General features: G+C 46.8%; 2 protein-coding genes and 1 long non-coding RNA gene across 3 annotated transcripts; 2 read left to right on the forward strand and 1 right to left on the reverse strand.

Annotated features, from left to right (window-relative positions):
* The first annotated feature begins 390 nt into the window (after positions 1-390).
* On the forward strand, positions 391-2,415 carry LOC125546111. Its single transcript, XR_007300440.1, has 2 exons — positions 391-697; positions 2,039-2,415. It is a non-coding gene; the product is annotated as an uncharacterized LOC125546111 (long non-coding RNA).
* A 5,647-nt stretch (positions 2,416-8,062) lies between these two features.
* Positions 8,063-11,726, forward strand: LOC125546113 (uridine 5'-monophosphate synthase-like). Its single transcript, XM_048710255.1, has 6 exons — positions 8,063-8,968; positions 9,507-9,590; positions 10,472-10,554; positions 10,644-10,731; positions 10,887-11,144; positions 11,342-11,726. The coding sequence occupies exons 1-6, from the start codon at positions 8,177-8,179 to the stop codon at positions 11,474-11,476; spliced, it is 1,440 nt and encodes a 479-aa protein (XP_048566212.1). The 5' UTR covers positions 8,063-8,176; the 3' UTR covers positions 11,477-11,726.
* Positions 11,727-13,153: 1,427 nt separating this feature from the next.
* Positions 13,154-16,105, reverse strand: LOC125549333 (putative serine/threonine-protein kinase-like protein CCR3). The gene is made up of 3 exons (XM_048712769.1): positions 15,601-16,105; positions 13,546-14,637; positions 13,154-13,445 (listed from the first exon to the last, which is right to left on the reverse strand). Exons 1-3 carry the CDS (start codon positions 16,066-16,068, stop codon positions 13,308-13,310), a joined length of 1,698 nt encoding a protein of 565 aa, XP_048568726.1. The 5' UTR covers positions 16,069-16,105; the 3' UTR covers positions 13,154-13,307.
* Between the last annotated feature and the right edge of the window lie 454 nt (positions 16,106-16,559).

A 16,559-nucleotide genomic window follows, 5' to 3' on the forward strand; every position in this document is an offset into this window, starting at 1 on the left:
TCCCAAATGCGTGAAAAGTACCCAGAATTGTTCTATGATGGTATGTTCTAACCACTAAAATTCTTTCCCGTTATGTCCTATGCCATGTATAAAGCTTTTCCGGTAGTTTAAGGAGAGAAGAACTCGTGGGCAAGTTCTAGTTAAGGTGGCGAGACTGTAACACCCCCGGTTTCCAATAATCGATTTTTCCATAAATTGTGCTTTCGGACTCTCTTTATCCATGTTTACCTGGTCCATCAATTCATAAATCCGACTCTTTAGTTGCGTCGGGCTCGCCGAGATAGTCGAAATGCACTACCTATTTCCTCGAGTCGGACTCCGGGTTCGTCTCCTATGATTTATTTCAATCCCATGGCTTATATTATTACGGAATTTCAAAATATTCTCTAATTCAGGAAATAGAAAAAAAAACTGAACCTTATCTCTTATCTCTCCCTCACAATGTGAGCTCTCCTTGTCCATAGGAGGCGTGTTCCACATCTTTCTTCTCTTCCCCAAGCCGAAGGGAAGAATCCCTTTCTCTCTTCTCCAGCCAGCCTACTCCACCCTCCCTTCCTTCCCCACTCCTCCCCAGGTGCCTCCTTGCTGCCCTTTGATTTAGGGCTTTGAGGAAGAAGGAAAGGAGACAAGAAGAGGGAGAACAAGAAAGCTTCCCCAACTTTTCCCTTCACCAAATCTTTGTGATTTGACCATAGAGGTGAGGTTCCCCATCATTTATGATCTCTCACCCTCTATTAGTGATGATTCTTAGAGTATAGGGTTAGGACTAGAAACCTATGTGAAGGAATTGGGGGGAAAAGTTGTTCTTGCTGCTGTTTCTGGGCATTCAGATCTGGAAACCAGCAATTTCGAGTTCCTATATGGCACAATTAGGTGGGGGTCATGTGGAATGTTTTGTAGGTATTGTTCCCACGATCGTTTTGAGTGGTCATTCACTCAATTTGGTTCAGCCGTTTAGCCGGGGCGATAAAAACAAGTTGCTGCTCTGTTTCTGCAAAACAGCATCTCTATGGTTTTTGCCCATAGCTTTTCAGGATCTTCGAGGGCTGATAAATTGATGCTATACAATTGTATAGCTACCTGATACCTTTTAGTTCATATATCAATTTCATTTACTTACTCCCCATGAGTATTGGTCTTGCTATGGATTTTCAAAGGCGGCTACTCATTATTCCTGAATCTGAAAACAGCAGAGATGTTTTTGCTGGTTTTGACCCCCATAACCTCATAATATGAGGTTGAATAGTTCGAGTTATTTGTAGATGAGTTCCCCGTGAATCCATAGCCACCTCGTTTGCATGTTTTAGAGCTTCCTAGCTTGAGCTATGATTTTTTTCGTGAAGGGACAGCAAAGGGTTGCTTCCCAGGAATGCGATTAGGCGCGTTTTTGTGTGTGCTTTACATAGCTTGCTTTGATGCAATCTTTAAAACTTGTATGTATGTCTCTACAGCAGGTTACAGCACCAATCCACCGGATATAGCCTCGCACCACCTCCCTCGCAACGGTTGAGGCGAGTACACCGGGCAACAAGACCTAGATTGCTCCCTTAATATTATGTTCATGTTCACGTTATTCCTTTACATTCATGCAATGGTGAACATACAACTCCCTAGTGTACATTTCAATACACCATACAACTGGTATGTGATAGGGATTGTTTTTTCTTGGTTCTTGATAACAAATCCATCATGAGTGAATCTTCCAAGTTCAAGGAGTGATCCTCGCTTCGCGAGTGTATGGTCCTTCGGGTCCGTCCTCATGTTATGGTCCTCTCACTTGGTGAGGGTTGAAAAGGAGTGAGGTGAGACGTCGCCCCTCCTCAGCTTGCCGGCAAAAGCTCAGAGCCTAGTCCTCGGTCTTATTTGGCTGCATCATTTCTTCATATTTTCTCATGCCATTCCAAGCATGGAAGATTCGAGTATAGTATTTACTTGATCAAGCATGGTTCATATTCAGGGTATTACTTGCCATTTTATTACATGCTTTGTTGTCTACTCGCCGAGTCTTTGGACTCACCCCTCGTGGACTTTGTTTCAGGTACATCACCGTGAGGCTTTGCAAGTATTAGGAAGGGCGTAGCTCCCATGGGTGTTCACTCACACATTTCACACCCCTTCCATCCACCTAGCTGGTCATGATAACTCTCATACTTAGTTCATGATTCTTGGTAGCTAGGATCTACTTGTGGTGTATAAACTTTGCCTTGGTTTGTTTCCTTGATCACTATGTTTACCTGTCAAGGTGGGTTGGAGTTGACTAGTCCCCACCTTGCACCATGGTGTGTTGGAACGTATGTTTTCTTTGCTATGTGTAGCGTAACGGTTGGTGGCTTCACCACTTTGCTCTACATGGGTTGTAGGAGCTTGTTGGATGCTTCTGCTTGTGATATTATGAATATATGCTCTGTTTATTCATTTGCCTGTCGTGGATGTCCGACCATACAAAGGAGGTGCTGCTGAATTTTCTCACGAGCATGTTTGGTTTGTTTACGTTCTTGGTGGTAACATTCCTTCCTACAAATTACGTGTTTGGTGGATATCAATAATTGGACACACCTGACTGGTACTTGCAGAGAAGGGCCGAGGGCGTGCGGCCGTCGACCCGCAGTACACCGATGGCAGCCGGAGAGCAGCAGCGGCTGGGCTCCGCATCCTTGTGACCAAGTAGCGCAGCCCCATGAGACGAGCAGGCCAAGATCGATCGATCGATTTAATTGGGTGAGAGGCGGCTAGGGTTGAGTTTTTCGTGGAAGTTTTCTTTCTGCTCTTTTCTTTACAGATTTTCTAAGTCTCATCTAATTTCCTAACCGTAATGTGTACTTCAAGATTGGTGTCTTGTAACAACGGGGCTAGCGCTACGTGTCGTCGCAGGCGCGTTCAGTGTGTTTGCCTGGTCCATTCTCGCTTGATGCATTTGCCCTATTTGGGCCGATTTTTTATTTTACGAAATATGTATCTGGCACACGTGGGTTTTTTCTGCAAAATGACCAAACTGTTTTGATGCCGTTCATTTTTAGATCGTGCGGTCACGATCTCGCCATCTGATTGCTCAAAACGTCGCCACCTGATTGCTCAAAACGTGGAAGATAGAGTTGCGACATATTTACGCAGAATGCCACCGCCTAGTGAGTTCAGCGAACCGGTTCCACGGGACTCGCTCGCAACTCCCGTGCAAGAGCTGGAGGTTATTCGGCTAAAAAAAAGAGTACATGCTATGCTCGTCAGATCCATGGGGCCGAGGCTCTCCCCGCCATCGTAGCCGCAAAAGCAGGAGCAGCAGGCGGGGTCTGTGACGCCATGGCGGAGTCGGTGTCGGACGGGGGCCAGTTGGCGGCCGCCCCTGCAAGGCGTGTCATGACCAAACACCGGCCACTGTGTCCAAGCAGTTCCTCTTCGCGACGGTGGTGCGCTCGAGGACGGCGCGCACGCGGCGGCCCAGGCCTTGCTGCCCTACGAGGACGGTGATGGGCTCACCAGGTACTCGCCGTGGAGGACCCCTTTGGCCGCGTCTTCTTCTTCTCTGCGGCCGGTGATGTGCTACTCGAGCTTGGGTTCCCCGACGAGTCCTCCAACTCGCAAGAACTACTCACTGTACATGAAGGAACGGGAGAAATAAGTGTTGTTGAATATATTCTCAAGTGTATCTGCAGAGCAAAGATTCGATCTGATGAATCAACGCTTTGGTACGTACACATTTTGTGACTAGATCTTGTAAATTTGACCATGGGAAGAAAATTGTTGAAAAAATCCCCCCTATATTTTTTGTGTAAAATGCATGGCAATAGATAGACCGTAGACCTAATAAATTAGGTAAAAATAAAATGGTAACTTTAACCATGGGAAAGAAATTTCTTGAAAAAATACCCCGGTAACTTTTGTGTAAATAGCATGATAATATATGCATCGCAGACCTGATAACTTACCTGAAAACATCATCGTAATTTTGACCCGAGCTATTTTTTTTGTTGAAACTTACCCTCGACAATTTCTGTGTAAATAGCATGATAATATACGCACCACTCACCTGATAACTTACGTCCAAAACACTACGGTAACTTTTTTGAGTTGTGGGAAAAAAAGTTATTGAAACATACCCCCGTAACTTTTTCTTAAATAACATGATATTTTAAGCACCACATACCTAATAACTTATCAACAAACACCATGACAACTTTTTGACCTAGAAACAAAGTTTCTCAAACATACACCGGGTAATTTATGTGTAAATAACATGGTAATATAAGTACCGCATAACCGATAACTTGCACAGAAACAACATGGTAACTTTTGTCTTGAGGAAATTAAAAAACATATCCATCAATAACTTATGTGTAAATAGTATGGTAATATACACCCCACTGATCTGATAACTTACATGCAAACACCGTAATAATATTGACCAAAGGAAAAAAGACATAAGCCCAGTAACTTATGTGAAAACAACATGATAATATACAAGCCGCATACCCAATAACTTACGTACACAAACCGCGATAACTTCGACCATAGGAAAAAAATGTTGAAAACATACCTCGGTAACTTATTTGAAAATAGCACGGTAATATACAAACCGCATACCCGATAACTTTCATACAAACACTGCAATGATTTTGACCAAGAAAAAAGTTGTTGAAAAACATAACCCCGGTAACTTATGTCAAAATAGCACGGTAATATACAAACCGTATACCCGATAACTTATGTAAATTTTCGTCCAAGAGGAAAATTTGTTGAAAAATATAACCCCGACAACTTATGTGGAAAATAGCATGGTAACTAGCATACCACAAATGTAGTAACTCATGTAGCCCAGAGGTGGTAATTTTTTACCCCAAAAAAGTCAAGGAAACATAACATGAGATCTAGTTTCGGAGATTTCGTCGTGATGAATATTTTATGTGAAAATGATTTTTGCATCGGATTGATAGTTTGAGTCACGGAATATTTTGAATTTTCAGAATAAGAAGAACTTAAGATGACATCAATTTTTTTGTTCTCTGGTACATACATGCATGTGCATGTGAAGAAGGTGAGAGAGAGCCTTATTTATGCCCCCAATAACTTATGTGAAAAATAGCATGGTAAATTGCATATCACATACGTGGTAACTTATGTAACCGGGGCGTGGTAACTTTCGACCAAAAAAAGACGTCGGAACATAACAACATGAGATCTAGTTTCGAAGATCTCACCGCAACGAATCTTTTATGTGAAAATGTTTTTGGCACCGGATCGACGGTTTGAGGTACATAACATTTTGAATTTTCAAAATAAGGAGAATCTATGATGACATCAACTTTTTTGTCCTTTAGTGCATACATGTAATTAGAGAAAAAATGCATGTGAAGGAGGATAACTCATCCCTAGGCATCAGACTACTGATGACTCCTATCTATCAGACTAGTGGGAAGCCGTTGGATGCAAGCTAAATGAGTGGTGGATGATGCATGGTTGCATGCAACCCACAAAACGTGGAAGAGTTCCAAATTTGAAACAAACCATGTATGTGGGGTTTGACCCATTGATTGCTTCCAGTAATCACTCACACAATTGCTGATTTATTGATACTAATTATGATTGTAGATTTTAAGGAAATTAATTAATTATTTTAGAACAATGATTTCCATTTTATTTTGTTTGTGGTATTTGTCTGTGCTGCTTCCAACGCAACTGAATTGTGCTTCTATCTAAAGCAGTGCGAATTTAATTTTGTTTCCAGTATATTCACAACTTTCTCTAATCATCATAGGCCCTGTTTGGATCATGGGGTTAGAGCTAGTTTAGGTTAGTTGGGGGCTCAAATAACCCAAAAGTATCCAAACAGGGAGGGTTAGAGTGGGTTAGTTTCATCTAATCCAACTATCCCGGTGGAGAGGTGCTTATTTGGGTTAGAGTGGGTTAGAAAATAACTCTAACTCTAACTGTGTTAGAGTATCCAAACAGGGCCATAGTCATGTTTCTTATGATTTTCTACTCTGGGTCCCTAGAATCATGTGCTTCCTTTCATTCCATATTTGTTTCCATCGTAAGATAAACATGCTTCCGGCATTACAATCCGTGCTCCATATTTGTTTCCATGGTAAGATAAACATGCTTCCGGCACTACAAACCAAGCTTCATAGTTTTTGCTATTAAGTGTTTGTGGTTATATTTCAAAGCACGATTTCATGATGGTCGAAACATGTCAAATGTGCTATTGATGCATTTTATGCGTTTGTGAGCCAATGAAAACGTAGTTTGATAATTGTTGAAGCTTGAACAAAAGTACTACTGGTGCATTGAACCGTGATTGTAAAAGAACGAATCAATCACGTAGATACATGGTGACATATTATATGTAAGTTGAAAACATGCAGCATATGATGCCGAAGCAGGTGTTGCATTTAATTGTGACAATGAAAACGACATCCACACTCTCAGGCGCATGGCATGATACATCGAGGAACCGGTGGTGTCTATGGCAGGAAGCATCAGAAATATGGTGGTGGCTCAGAAAACAGCCGGTGGTGTAGAGGGATTGGAATGAGGACGACAATTGCAACGACTCCAAAGTAGGTGGTTGTCGTTGCCGGCACTATGGAGAGTGACACCGTGTGGTAGATCGATATGCTGAGATGATCGATCTCCATGGCCGTGCCAAGCGATCGACCATCAAACTCTCGCTCATGATCATCGGCCCATGCACACTTCCGTTCTTGTCGATCTTGGTGGATCAAGATCACGGCGCCGTTGAGAATCACCGTCTCGGCAGATCACAGCCACGTCATCATGGAAAATTAGCCGGCTCTCCCAATTGACAAGGAGCTGCTCCCCGTTGACGTACTCGCCAATGAGATGTTCCTCGTCCTTGATCCCCATCGGCGGCGGCAGCGGTGATGGGCATGATATTTCTGGATGGCGGCTGTGGTGGTTACCCTAGCTAGTCGTGGTCATGATAATGTGGAGGTGATAGGATTATATAGCCAGCTTGCAAGGCGTTGGATCTTTTCCAAAATCCAACGAAGGGAGAGAGGTCTGACACAAGGCATGGAATCAGGCTACTGATACAAAGCATTTCCTTTCATCCCAATGCAATCATGCATGTAATTAGATGAAGGAAGAAAGTGTGGTAGTTTCAGCTATATGTCACACGTGTGCCAAATATTACAATCTTTTTACAGATTTGTTTTCCACAAAGATGGGTGCACCCCATACATTCCCACACACGAGGGGAGGATATCTAGTGTACTATTCAGGGTTGAGTTTTGATTTGAAATTTTATGATAACATATATTGATCTTGTGTGAATGTGCTAATTATTTCAGAATTTTTTGAACATTTGAAAATGTTTAACGGGAGTTTGGTGCATTGGCAGCATCACAAGTGTTAGTGCACAAGATATCCTCCTCATATCTGTTGTAATACATTTCAAAATATTTATTTTTTGAAAAAAGATCTAACACATTGAAACAACATCGGTCTATATTTTCATGAAATTTCATATCAAAATTCAAAATTTTACTCGTGATACAAAATGATAAATTTGGCATCGATGTGAGGATATATGTTTCTCGGTTGGTCCAGTTTGATGTCATCTGGGTGGGCATGCGGTCGTGTGATGGCACTTAACGGACTACCCTAGTAAAGGACACAACATGAGCATAGTCATTGGCGTAGATAATTCTTTTCTTTGAAATGTAACCACGTGTTTTAATATTTGTCAAAGTTACAACACACGCAGTCCCTGACGAGACAAAGAGAGGACAGAAGTACAAGTGCATTTGCACAAAACACCCCGAGATGAGATAAATTACAATCACGGTCTTGGAGGTGCTTGTGCAGATTGCCAACTGCCGCCGATCTCCACCACCGCGGCAGCGCCGCCGGAGATAAGAGAGAACAAACCTTCATACCCTGGTCCGAAGAAGCACCATCGCGGACAAAGCCGCTTTGTGAGCCGATGAACCCGCCCGTCGCGAACGGCAGAACCTTCTTCGATGTGGGTCGTCGCTCCCGGTGACGCTGACGTGACGGCGGCGCCTTCTCCAGCACGCCTCCTCCTCATATGGAAAAGTCACGCTTTAGTCAACACTACCCACAGTACTAGCACACTGCACATTGCCAGAGCTTTGCTCCTCCTCCCTCCTCCCACACCACCACACCACACTCCCTGCCTCGCCGGTCGTCGCCGGCGGCCATGGACGCCGCCGCCATGGAGGCCCTCATCCTGGAGCTCCACGCGGTGGAGGCGTACAAGTTCGGCGCCTTCGTGCTCAAGTCCGGCATCACCTCCCCGATCTACCTCGACCTGCGCGTGCTCGTCTCCCACCCGCGCCTCCTCTCCCACGTCGCCGCCCTCCTCGGCTCCCTCCCCTCCACGCGCCCCTACGGCCTCCTCTGCGGCGTCCCCTACACCGCGCTCCCCTTCGCCTCCGTGCTCTCCGTCGCCCGCGGCATCCCCATGATCCTCCGCCGCTACCACGAGACCGGCGCGGGGGCCCCTCCCGCCATGCGCACCCAGGGCTCCTTCCGCGCCGGGGACACCGTGCTCATCGTCGAGGACCTCGTCACCAGCGGCGCCTCCGTGCTCGAGATCGTCACGCCGCTCCGCGCCGAGGGGCTCGTGGTCGCCGACGCCGTCGTCGTCGTCGACCGCGAGCAGGGCGGGAGGGAGAACCTGGCGGCGAACGGGGTCACGCTGCACTCCCTCATGACGCTCACCGAGGTGCTCGCCGTGCTCGTCAGCCACGGCAAGGTCACCCACGAGAAGGCCGCCGAGGTGAAGCGCTTCCTCGACGCCAACAGGAAGGTCTTGGTGCCGGCGGAGCCCAAGGCGGTGTCGGCCAGGACGGCGCTCGCCGAGAGGGCGAGTCTGGCCAAGAACCCGGTGGGGAGGAAGCTGCTTGAGGTGATGGAGGCCAAGCAGAGCAACCTCTGCGTCGCTGCCGATGTTACAACAGCAAAGGAACTCCTTGAGCTAGCCAACAAGGTATATAAATCATACTCCTTGACCTGTATTAATAAACTTGTCATCTGTTGTCACACAACACATCAGTAATTCCTCATCTTTGGTAATCAAGCATTGTGTTATGTGTCAAGATGAAATTTATTGCACATTAGCATCAGTAATTCAGTATTCAGTACCTCTGTACCTGTATGTAACTATGTACAAGAAGTAAAAACACTGATTTGGGGGTTGTCTGAATACATCCAGAATTCCAGAATCAGATTTATTCCTTCCTTTCAATTGCGTACTTACTCCATTGTATATATGTCGCATCTAATGTTTCAAATACTTTTGAAGAATCTAATGTTGCACTAATTATGAATAGAACAAAAAAAAAATCAGGTGTGTTCAGTAGAGGTGCTAAATAGTGTCATCTCAATATCTCATAGTCTCATACAGTTCTTCACTAAGCTGGATTACCTTTGACATTTTCACTATTCTTCCGAAGCCCGTTTGATTAATTTCCGTTACTAGGCCCCCAATCATAACATGTATTAGTAATTTTGTTTTCCAATTGTAGGTTGGTCCGGAGATTTGCATTCTGAAAACCCATGTGGATGTCTTGTCTGATTTTACACCAGATTTTGGCGCCAAGCTCCGTTCGGTATGCAACCTTTATTTTCTTTCAACCATCCTTATTATTGATGATTTTTCTCGCATTTTATGTCTGGTCGTAGACTAGTAGTGCCATACCAGTCCAGCACTGAGTTGGAGTTTGTTTGCAAGTAATCAAATCTTACATCATTTTGAAAAAAGAAAAGAAATCAAGTGTAGAATCATGCTTCATGCCTAGCAGCTGTAGAAAAATAAACCAGGTGTAAGTTCAGTACAGGGTATCTCTCTTCATACTGTTCTGTCAGGAAGCATGTTTCACTTCTGCACTTGTTAAAATGCGGAAGTGTGCTTTTCCCCATCAGTTCCGTGCACCCACAGTAATGCCTTCTTCGCATTTGGGCAAAATAGCCTTGTATACCAAGGAAATGTACTCTGTTTGCGATCTTTTTTCTACTGGCGAAATGCGGTATTTGCTGTTTGCTTTCTCCCACGTCACCCTGCAAGCTTAATTCCGTAAGGCCCATACACGTAGCATTGTTCAGTAGACTAGTATGCCACGTCATCCCACAGTTTTTTCAGTAATCAGATATTGGATCATTCTGAAAGGAGAAAATAAATCATGTGTTGGCTCATGCCTATCAGGTGTAGAAAAATAAAGCAGGTGTAGGTTCAGTACAGAGTGCCTTTGTTCGTACAGTTCTACCAAGCAATGTTTCACTTCTGCATTTGTTCAGTCTGAAAGTGTGTTTCTTCCATCAGTTCTGTACACCCATAATAATCCCTTCTTCGCATTTGGACAGTCCAAAATAGACCTTTATACCAAGGCAATGCATTATGCTCGCTATAGGTCTGTTTGTTTTCTACTGTAGAAATGTGGCTTTGGCTGCTTGGTTCTTACGTAGATTGTTTTTTATTTGATGTTTCCTGAAGATTGCAGAAGAGCACAACTTTTTGATCTTCGAAGACCGCAAATTCACTGACATTGGGAACACGGTAACTATGCAATATGAAGGGTGAGAGCAGAGTATTGTAAACCACCTATTGAGTTTGTTTACTTTATATTTACCAACATAATATAACAAGTGTTCTTACGTTGATTCAGAGGAACATTCCGCATATCAGACTGGGCCGATATTGTCACTGTGCATGTAGTTCCTGGACCTGGAATTGTAGATGGCTTGAAGCTGAAGGTATACTGTGCTAATTACTTAATTTATAACTAGTTAATCCTGAGCTGAGAAGCCAAAGTGTCAATGTTACAGCTGATAATGGCTGATATGTTGTAGTAGTGCACTAGTGCTCAACTGCTCATAGACAGTAAATCTGACGCATAATTGTCTTCAAGGGTTTGCCAAAGGGAAAAGGGTTACTCTTGGTTGCTGAGATGAGCTCACCTGGCAACCTTGCTCATGGAGATTACACCGCAACAGCCGTGAAGTTTGCCGAGCAACATTCTGATTTCGTTATCGGATTCTTGTCGGTAAACCCTGCATCCTGGCCAGCTCCGGCGCCGAGTCCGGCGTTCGTCCAAGTTGTCGATCCCGTGGTTGATGTTGTTGCCGGAGGAGATTCTCCTGGTCAGCAGTATGACACCCCTCATTCGGTGAGTCTGACCTTTGCCATTTCAGTTTTGTGTGACCAGCACTCTGTTTTCTTCACACACTCTAGCAGTAATTTCTCAGGGGGGGTTGGCTGTGTTTTTTCACCGCAAAGTCCCTGCTGCTTATCTGCTGACAGACACTGATCTCTCACCTGGACTCACTGCAACCTGCTGCTCATTACTCCTTATTTTGTTTGCAGGTCGTAAACGAGCGAGGCGGCGACGTGATCGTGGTCGGGCGCGGGATCATAGAGGCGAGCGATCCTGCCGGCGCCGCGAGAGAGTGCCGCGCCCGAGGGTGGGAGGCCTACCAGACCAGCTTGTTGTCAAGCTAAAGCTTCATCGCATCCATCTCCTCGCAGTGCTACTAAACCCATGTAAGAAGTGGGGATTTCAGGCAGGCGATGGATGTAATAATAAGGAGCGCGGGAGTATAGTACTACGTGCGTAACAATGAACTTCGTATCAGAAAAATCTAAGAATAAAGTAGAGTGATCCGATTAGTACTCCCTCCGTCCGGAAATACTTGTCGGAGAAATAGATTTATCTATGTATTTTAGTTTTAAATACATTCATTTTTATCTATTTCTGCGACAAGTAAATTTCGGACCTACAGCTTTTGATGATCGATCTGGTCACAAAATGAATGAATGGTGCCTACATGCGTACGTGAATAGCTGATACACACATGGGTGATGCTAGTGATGTCGGGAAATTAATAAGGCGGCATACTTACGCTCCTAATTATTGTCAGTTGAGTGAAGATAATGGAGTGGACAAACTTTTGGTCAGTATTTGTACGCAAGAAGCTGCATGTATGTTTGATCAAGGTGTGCAGGAATTTGGTTGTTTCTTCTGGTTGTCACGTACAAAACATGGTCCAGCTATAGATGCACAAGAGAAATTTTTTATTGGGATTAATCAAAGAATCCTAACCTACTACTATTTCTCGCAGTCAAGACCGCCGGAGCAACAAGCGTACGTCAACAGATTTAAATGGTGGCAGTTGCTTTCCTTGAGAGATATAGGTTAGGGCCACCAAATAAATTGTGTTTAGTTATTTTAGGTATTTATTTTGTAATGATTACCTGCTAAAATAAAGCACGTGATCAGTTTTACTTTCCTTGGTTATTTTGATCGAGAGTTAGAGGTAGGAAGAAAGTTTGTTCGGTCAACTTCTTAGGCAAGTTTGAGTTCGCAGGTATACTAGTATATATAGTCATAGTACGATCAATGTAAAAGGGGCAGGTTATTTTTTATGAAATAGACACGATGTGTTTTTCAGGGTAGACATCCGTATCAAGTTTTGGAGGGACCTTTAGAAAACCTCTGTGTTGCGATTTCTCTTCATGGAAATTGTTTTGCGCGTGAGTACCATTGTCAAGATTGGTTTTCTCGTGCTAGGCCGCAAGGTTCAAACCCTCTACTTCGTGTACATCGCGTGCGCGGGCGAGAGGTTGCTACTGCTGATGGTGGAGTGTCGTGAAAGGTCGGGCCGCAACAACGGATTGGATCTCACCACGAGGTTCGGTCCACATCAATAGCTGCCCCTGGTTTCAATCGAGAAAATTACCATCTTTCTCGACAATGTGGTACATCACAGACAAAGCAACTCACTCAATAGTAGCTTATGTTTATCTACTATATCGACACCATATAAAAAAGGTGAGTTGTAGAGATCTAACAAATCTCACCCGTTCAACCACATCTATCTCTACATGGCTTCGTGTTTACCATTAAACATATTTAGCACTAAGCACATTTAACACCCTTACTAATTAATAACATTTCTAATACCAACGTCAGCACATGTGGTTAGCAAACTAAAAATCTTCCACAGTTTCACAGTTTTGATTAAGACGAGATCATCAAAGTTCCCCATCAACCCATGCGTGTCCCCCCCCCCCCCCCCCCCCCCCCCCCAAGAGACGTCTTTGACGACTGGGGGCAAAGTTCTTGGTGGCCAGACGAGAACATAACTAAACATAACTAAGGGTCAATTACTAATTACTTCCTCCGTTCATAAATACAAATCCTTTTAGAGATTTTGTTGTAGACTTCATACGGAGCAAAATGAGCAATCATATATACACTTTAAAAGGATCTATATAGTGGAATCTCTAAAAGACTTATATTTGGGAACAGAGGGTGTGGACTACACAGAGACTAGATAGAGTTAGTAATCTTATGGTGCTGCGTGCCGTCGGTAGAGCTGGAGCAGCTGCCGCCCGGATCAGACTTGCATTTCTCGTCGCCGCTACCGGCTGGAGGATCCTCCGCCAACGTGATCTCCGAACACTCCTCCTAATCAAGCAAGAGACCACAAAATAAGTACTATCTTCATCAATATATGAACACGATTGAATTCATTAATGTAACAGAGTTTGATCAGTTTGTAGTTTACCGGCTCCGGCTGGGACGGGAAGACTGCCCATTGCACGTTGCTGTCATGTTCTGGTGACTCGTGCCCTGAGCTTGGCTCGTCCCTGCAGAACAATTCTAGCGCCGTCTCGAGGATGGCCACGATCTCCGATATGGCCGGCCGGTCTTTCCCTTCCTCCTGAAGGCAGCATCGTGCAGTCTGGGCGACATCCTCCAGCGCCTGGAACTGCCCCGGCGTTGGCTCCGGCACAGGTCTCGTGTCCATCAACATCCTAGTATTGCCGGCCTCAATGATGGGGACTGCGAACGATGGCAAGTGTAGAATATCCCCCTTGTCGTCCTCAATCACTTTTTTACCTGTCAGAACCTCGAGCATCATGATGCCCAGCGCATACACGTCGCTCGCCGGCTTCACGTGGCCATACTCTGGGTCGATGTACCCCCTTGTGCCAGTAATGACTCTGCCCATCCCGAACTCCTCACTCATCGCCTTGTCACAGACCAAGGACAAGCCAAAGCCCGACACATGCGGTACCCAGTTGGCGTCGAAGAGGATGTTTTGCGGCTTGATGTCCTTGTGGATGATCGGCGGGTTGGCATGGCAATGCATGTGCTCGATGGCGCGCGACACGCCGAGGAGCACATCGATGCGCGTCTTCCAGGACACCGTCACGGGTGACAGCTCGGAGGAGCCCTCATCAGGGTGTAGGTGGTGGAAGAGCGTGCTGTTCTCCATGTACTCGTAGACGGTCAGCCACTCCGGCTCTTTCGGCTCCTTTCTCCACCAGGATAGCAGACGCCTTCTTTTCTGTCGCTTGTCCTTGCTTGCAGTCATGCATGATCCGAGGAGGCGGACGATGTGTTTGTGTTGGAGCCGTGGTAGGATGTCCAGCTCCGTGCACAAGTTCTCCTGTAACAAGTTTGACTGCCGGTCCATGATGCGCTTGACGGCCACTTGTCGCCCATCGTGAAGCGTACCTTTGTACACAGTTAGTTGTCCAGACCGGGCCGGCTTGATCACTGTGTGAGGGCCGAAGTAATCGGTGGCAGCCACGATCTCTGCAAACGTGAATTCATGAGTTTCGTACGGTTCCTGAGCCACCACTGTAGACTCCTGAAAAAGAGACCAGAAATGAGCCGTTAGAGCATCTCTACCAGAGCCCTCAAACCCCCAAACCCTTATAAATAACTGCCTTTTTACGGTTTCCGAGCAAAAAATTGCGTAGACTAGAACCCTTAACTCTCAAACCCTCAAATTTTTTGAAGGGTCCGACCCTCAAACCCTCTCCCAACTCTGAAAAGTAAAGATTGGGGAGCAAAACCTACCCCAACCTTCATTTGGCGGTTATCCTCGCGCGGGAGGGAAAAATCCTCCCAACTCCCGCGCCCACTCCCGCGTCCGCCGCCGGCCGCCCCGTCGACCTCCCGCTCGCCCCGTCCCCGGCCGTCGCCATCCGTCCCGCCGCCCGCCCCGCCTGCCCACCGCCTCCGCCTCCCGCCCCCCGGCCTCTCCTCCTCCCGCGCCCCTCCGCCTCCGCGCCCTCCGCCTCGACCCGCCGCCACCGCCCTCCGGCCCGTGCCCGTGCCCGCTCCCGCGCCATCCGCCTCCCGCCCCCGCACCCTCCGCCTCCACCTCCCACCCCCTGGCCACTGCCGTCCGCCCGCGCCCGCCCCGCCCTCCGCCCTTCGCCCCCGAGCCGCCCGTCATGCACGAGGTGCTCGACGGTATGCCCGCAACGACAATGTTGTTCATGGGGAATATTTCGTTATAAGGGTTGGGTTTGAGGATTCTAATCTTTGCCCCTGTTTTTCAACCCGTAAAAGTGCACAAAAGGATCATTTTTGGACCCTTAAAACGCTAGTGAGGGTTTGAGGGTTCTTCTAGACATGCTCTTAGCATTCATGGAACATAGGCTACACCCCCGGGATGATTTCAAGACGACACAGCATATCCCACCGTCCATTGGAAAGGCAAAAGTGCACAGCACTGTTGGATAAGCCATCGTCCTAGAATCGTGAGAGCAATTGTCGTGTGTGAAGTATTTTCGATACCAATTCGTACTCAAGATGTACATACCTGCAGCTGGGACGACTCTGAAAGCGTAGACGGTTCAGCTCCGGCTCCCGCGGTGTCAAGGAGCTTGTAGATCCGGTCGAGACGGCGTGCAATGCCGATGTGGCTGGTTACGGGGAAGAGCAGAAGGTAGAAGTCGATCTTGTTCTGCATCTCCCTGAACCTCACGGCCTTCCTGCCAGCCATGAAAAAATGGTACGCCGCGCTCCTCCTCTGGCAGGACATGAGGAGCTCGTGGGCTTCCTGCAGCGTGTCACCCAGCCCGGCCATCGGCCGCGCCGCCTCCGGGTCCTCCACGAGCGGCAGCAGCCGCGAGATTATGAGCACCCGACGCGCGAGCTGCCGGCACTCCCTCCTGTTCTGCCGCGCCGTCTCCGCAGCCTGCGTGATCCTTGAGATGAGCCCGACGACGTCTGCGCCGACAAGCTGTGCCACCGTCGCCACATCGCCGAGCTCGGTCCACATCGACATGGCAGCAGCCTACCTATAGCTAGGAGTGTTTGGCCGACCTGCACCCAAGCCCCAAGGGCGAGACTCGGAATGATGGCGCGGTTGCCTTTGATTTATATATACTGCGCTCCTTTTTTTAGAGTCTCCATGCTGGGGCCAAGCCGTTGAAACCACTTTGCGGTCGTGGTCGCGGGGGTGGGTCGCTCTTGGCAGAAACTCCCCGGAAGCTAGGTGAAGGACTCAAGGTCAAGGGGACGCGTTTCACTTGGATGACTGCTGCTCACGCGGTCACTTTTTCTAGTTTTCACACGTCTGTTTTTTATTTGGCGTTAGGCCGTTTTTCTATCCGTCCGATCTGCACGGATCACTGTGGCTCGACTGTCCTTCAGTTTTTTTTGATTGGCGACTGTCCTTCAGTTAGCGCGCCGGGTTGGTCTGTGTCGAGGGCTTTTTGCTTTGTTGGGATTTTCCTTTCGGGTTTGCGGGTCGTGATTGGTTCTCGCTCTTCGCCC

This window comes from Triticum urartu, chromosome 3 (genome assembly GCF_003073215.2).
Source record: "Triticum urartu cultivar G1812 chromosome 3, Tu2.1, whole genome shotgun sequence".
Classification (NCBI taxonomy): Eukaryota; Viridiplantae; Streptophyta; class Magnoliopsida; order Poales; family Poaceae; genus Triticum; species Triticum urartu.

Excerpts from the sequence above, each read along its gene's own strand:
- LOC125546113 (XM_048710255.1), top strand. The coding sequence starts at position 8,177 with ATGGACGCCGCCGCCATGGAGGCCCTCATCCTGGAGCTCCACGCGGTG. Across the intron at positions 8,969-9,506 it reads TCCTTGAGCTAGCCAACAAG|GTTGGTCCGGAGATTTGCAT; the intron begins GTATATAAATCA and ends TTCCAATTGTAG. Across the intron at positions 10,732-10,886 it reads TAGATGGCTTGAAGCTGAAG|GGTTTGCCAAAGGGAAAAGG; the intron begins GTATACTGTGCT and ends ATTGTCTTCAAG.
- LOC125549333 (XM_048712769.1), bottom strand. The coding sequence starts at position 16,068 with ATGTCGATGTGGACCGAGCTCGGCGATGTGGCGACGGTGGCACAGCTT. Across the intron at positions 14,638-15,600 it reads CAGAGTCGTCCCAGCTGCAG|GAGTCTACAGTGGTGGCTCA; the intron begins GTATGTACATCT and ends TCTCTTTTTCAG. Across the intron at positions 13,446-13,545 it reads TCCCGTCCCAGCCGGAGCCG|GAGGAGTGTTCGGAGATCAC; the intron begins GTAAACTACAAA and ends TTGCTTGATTAG.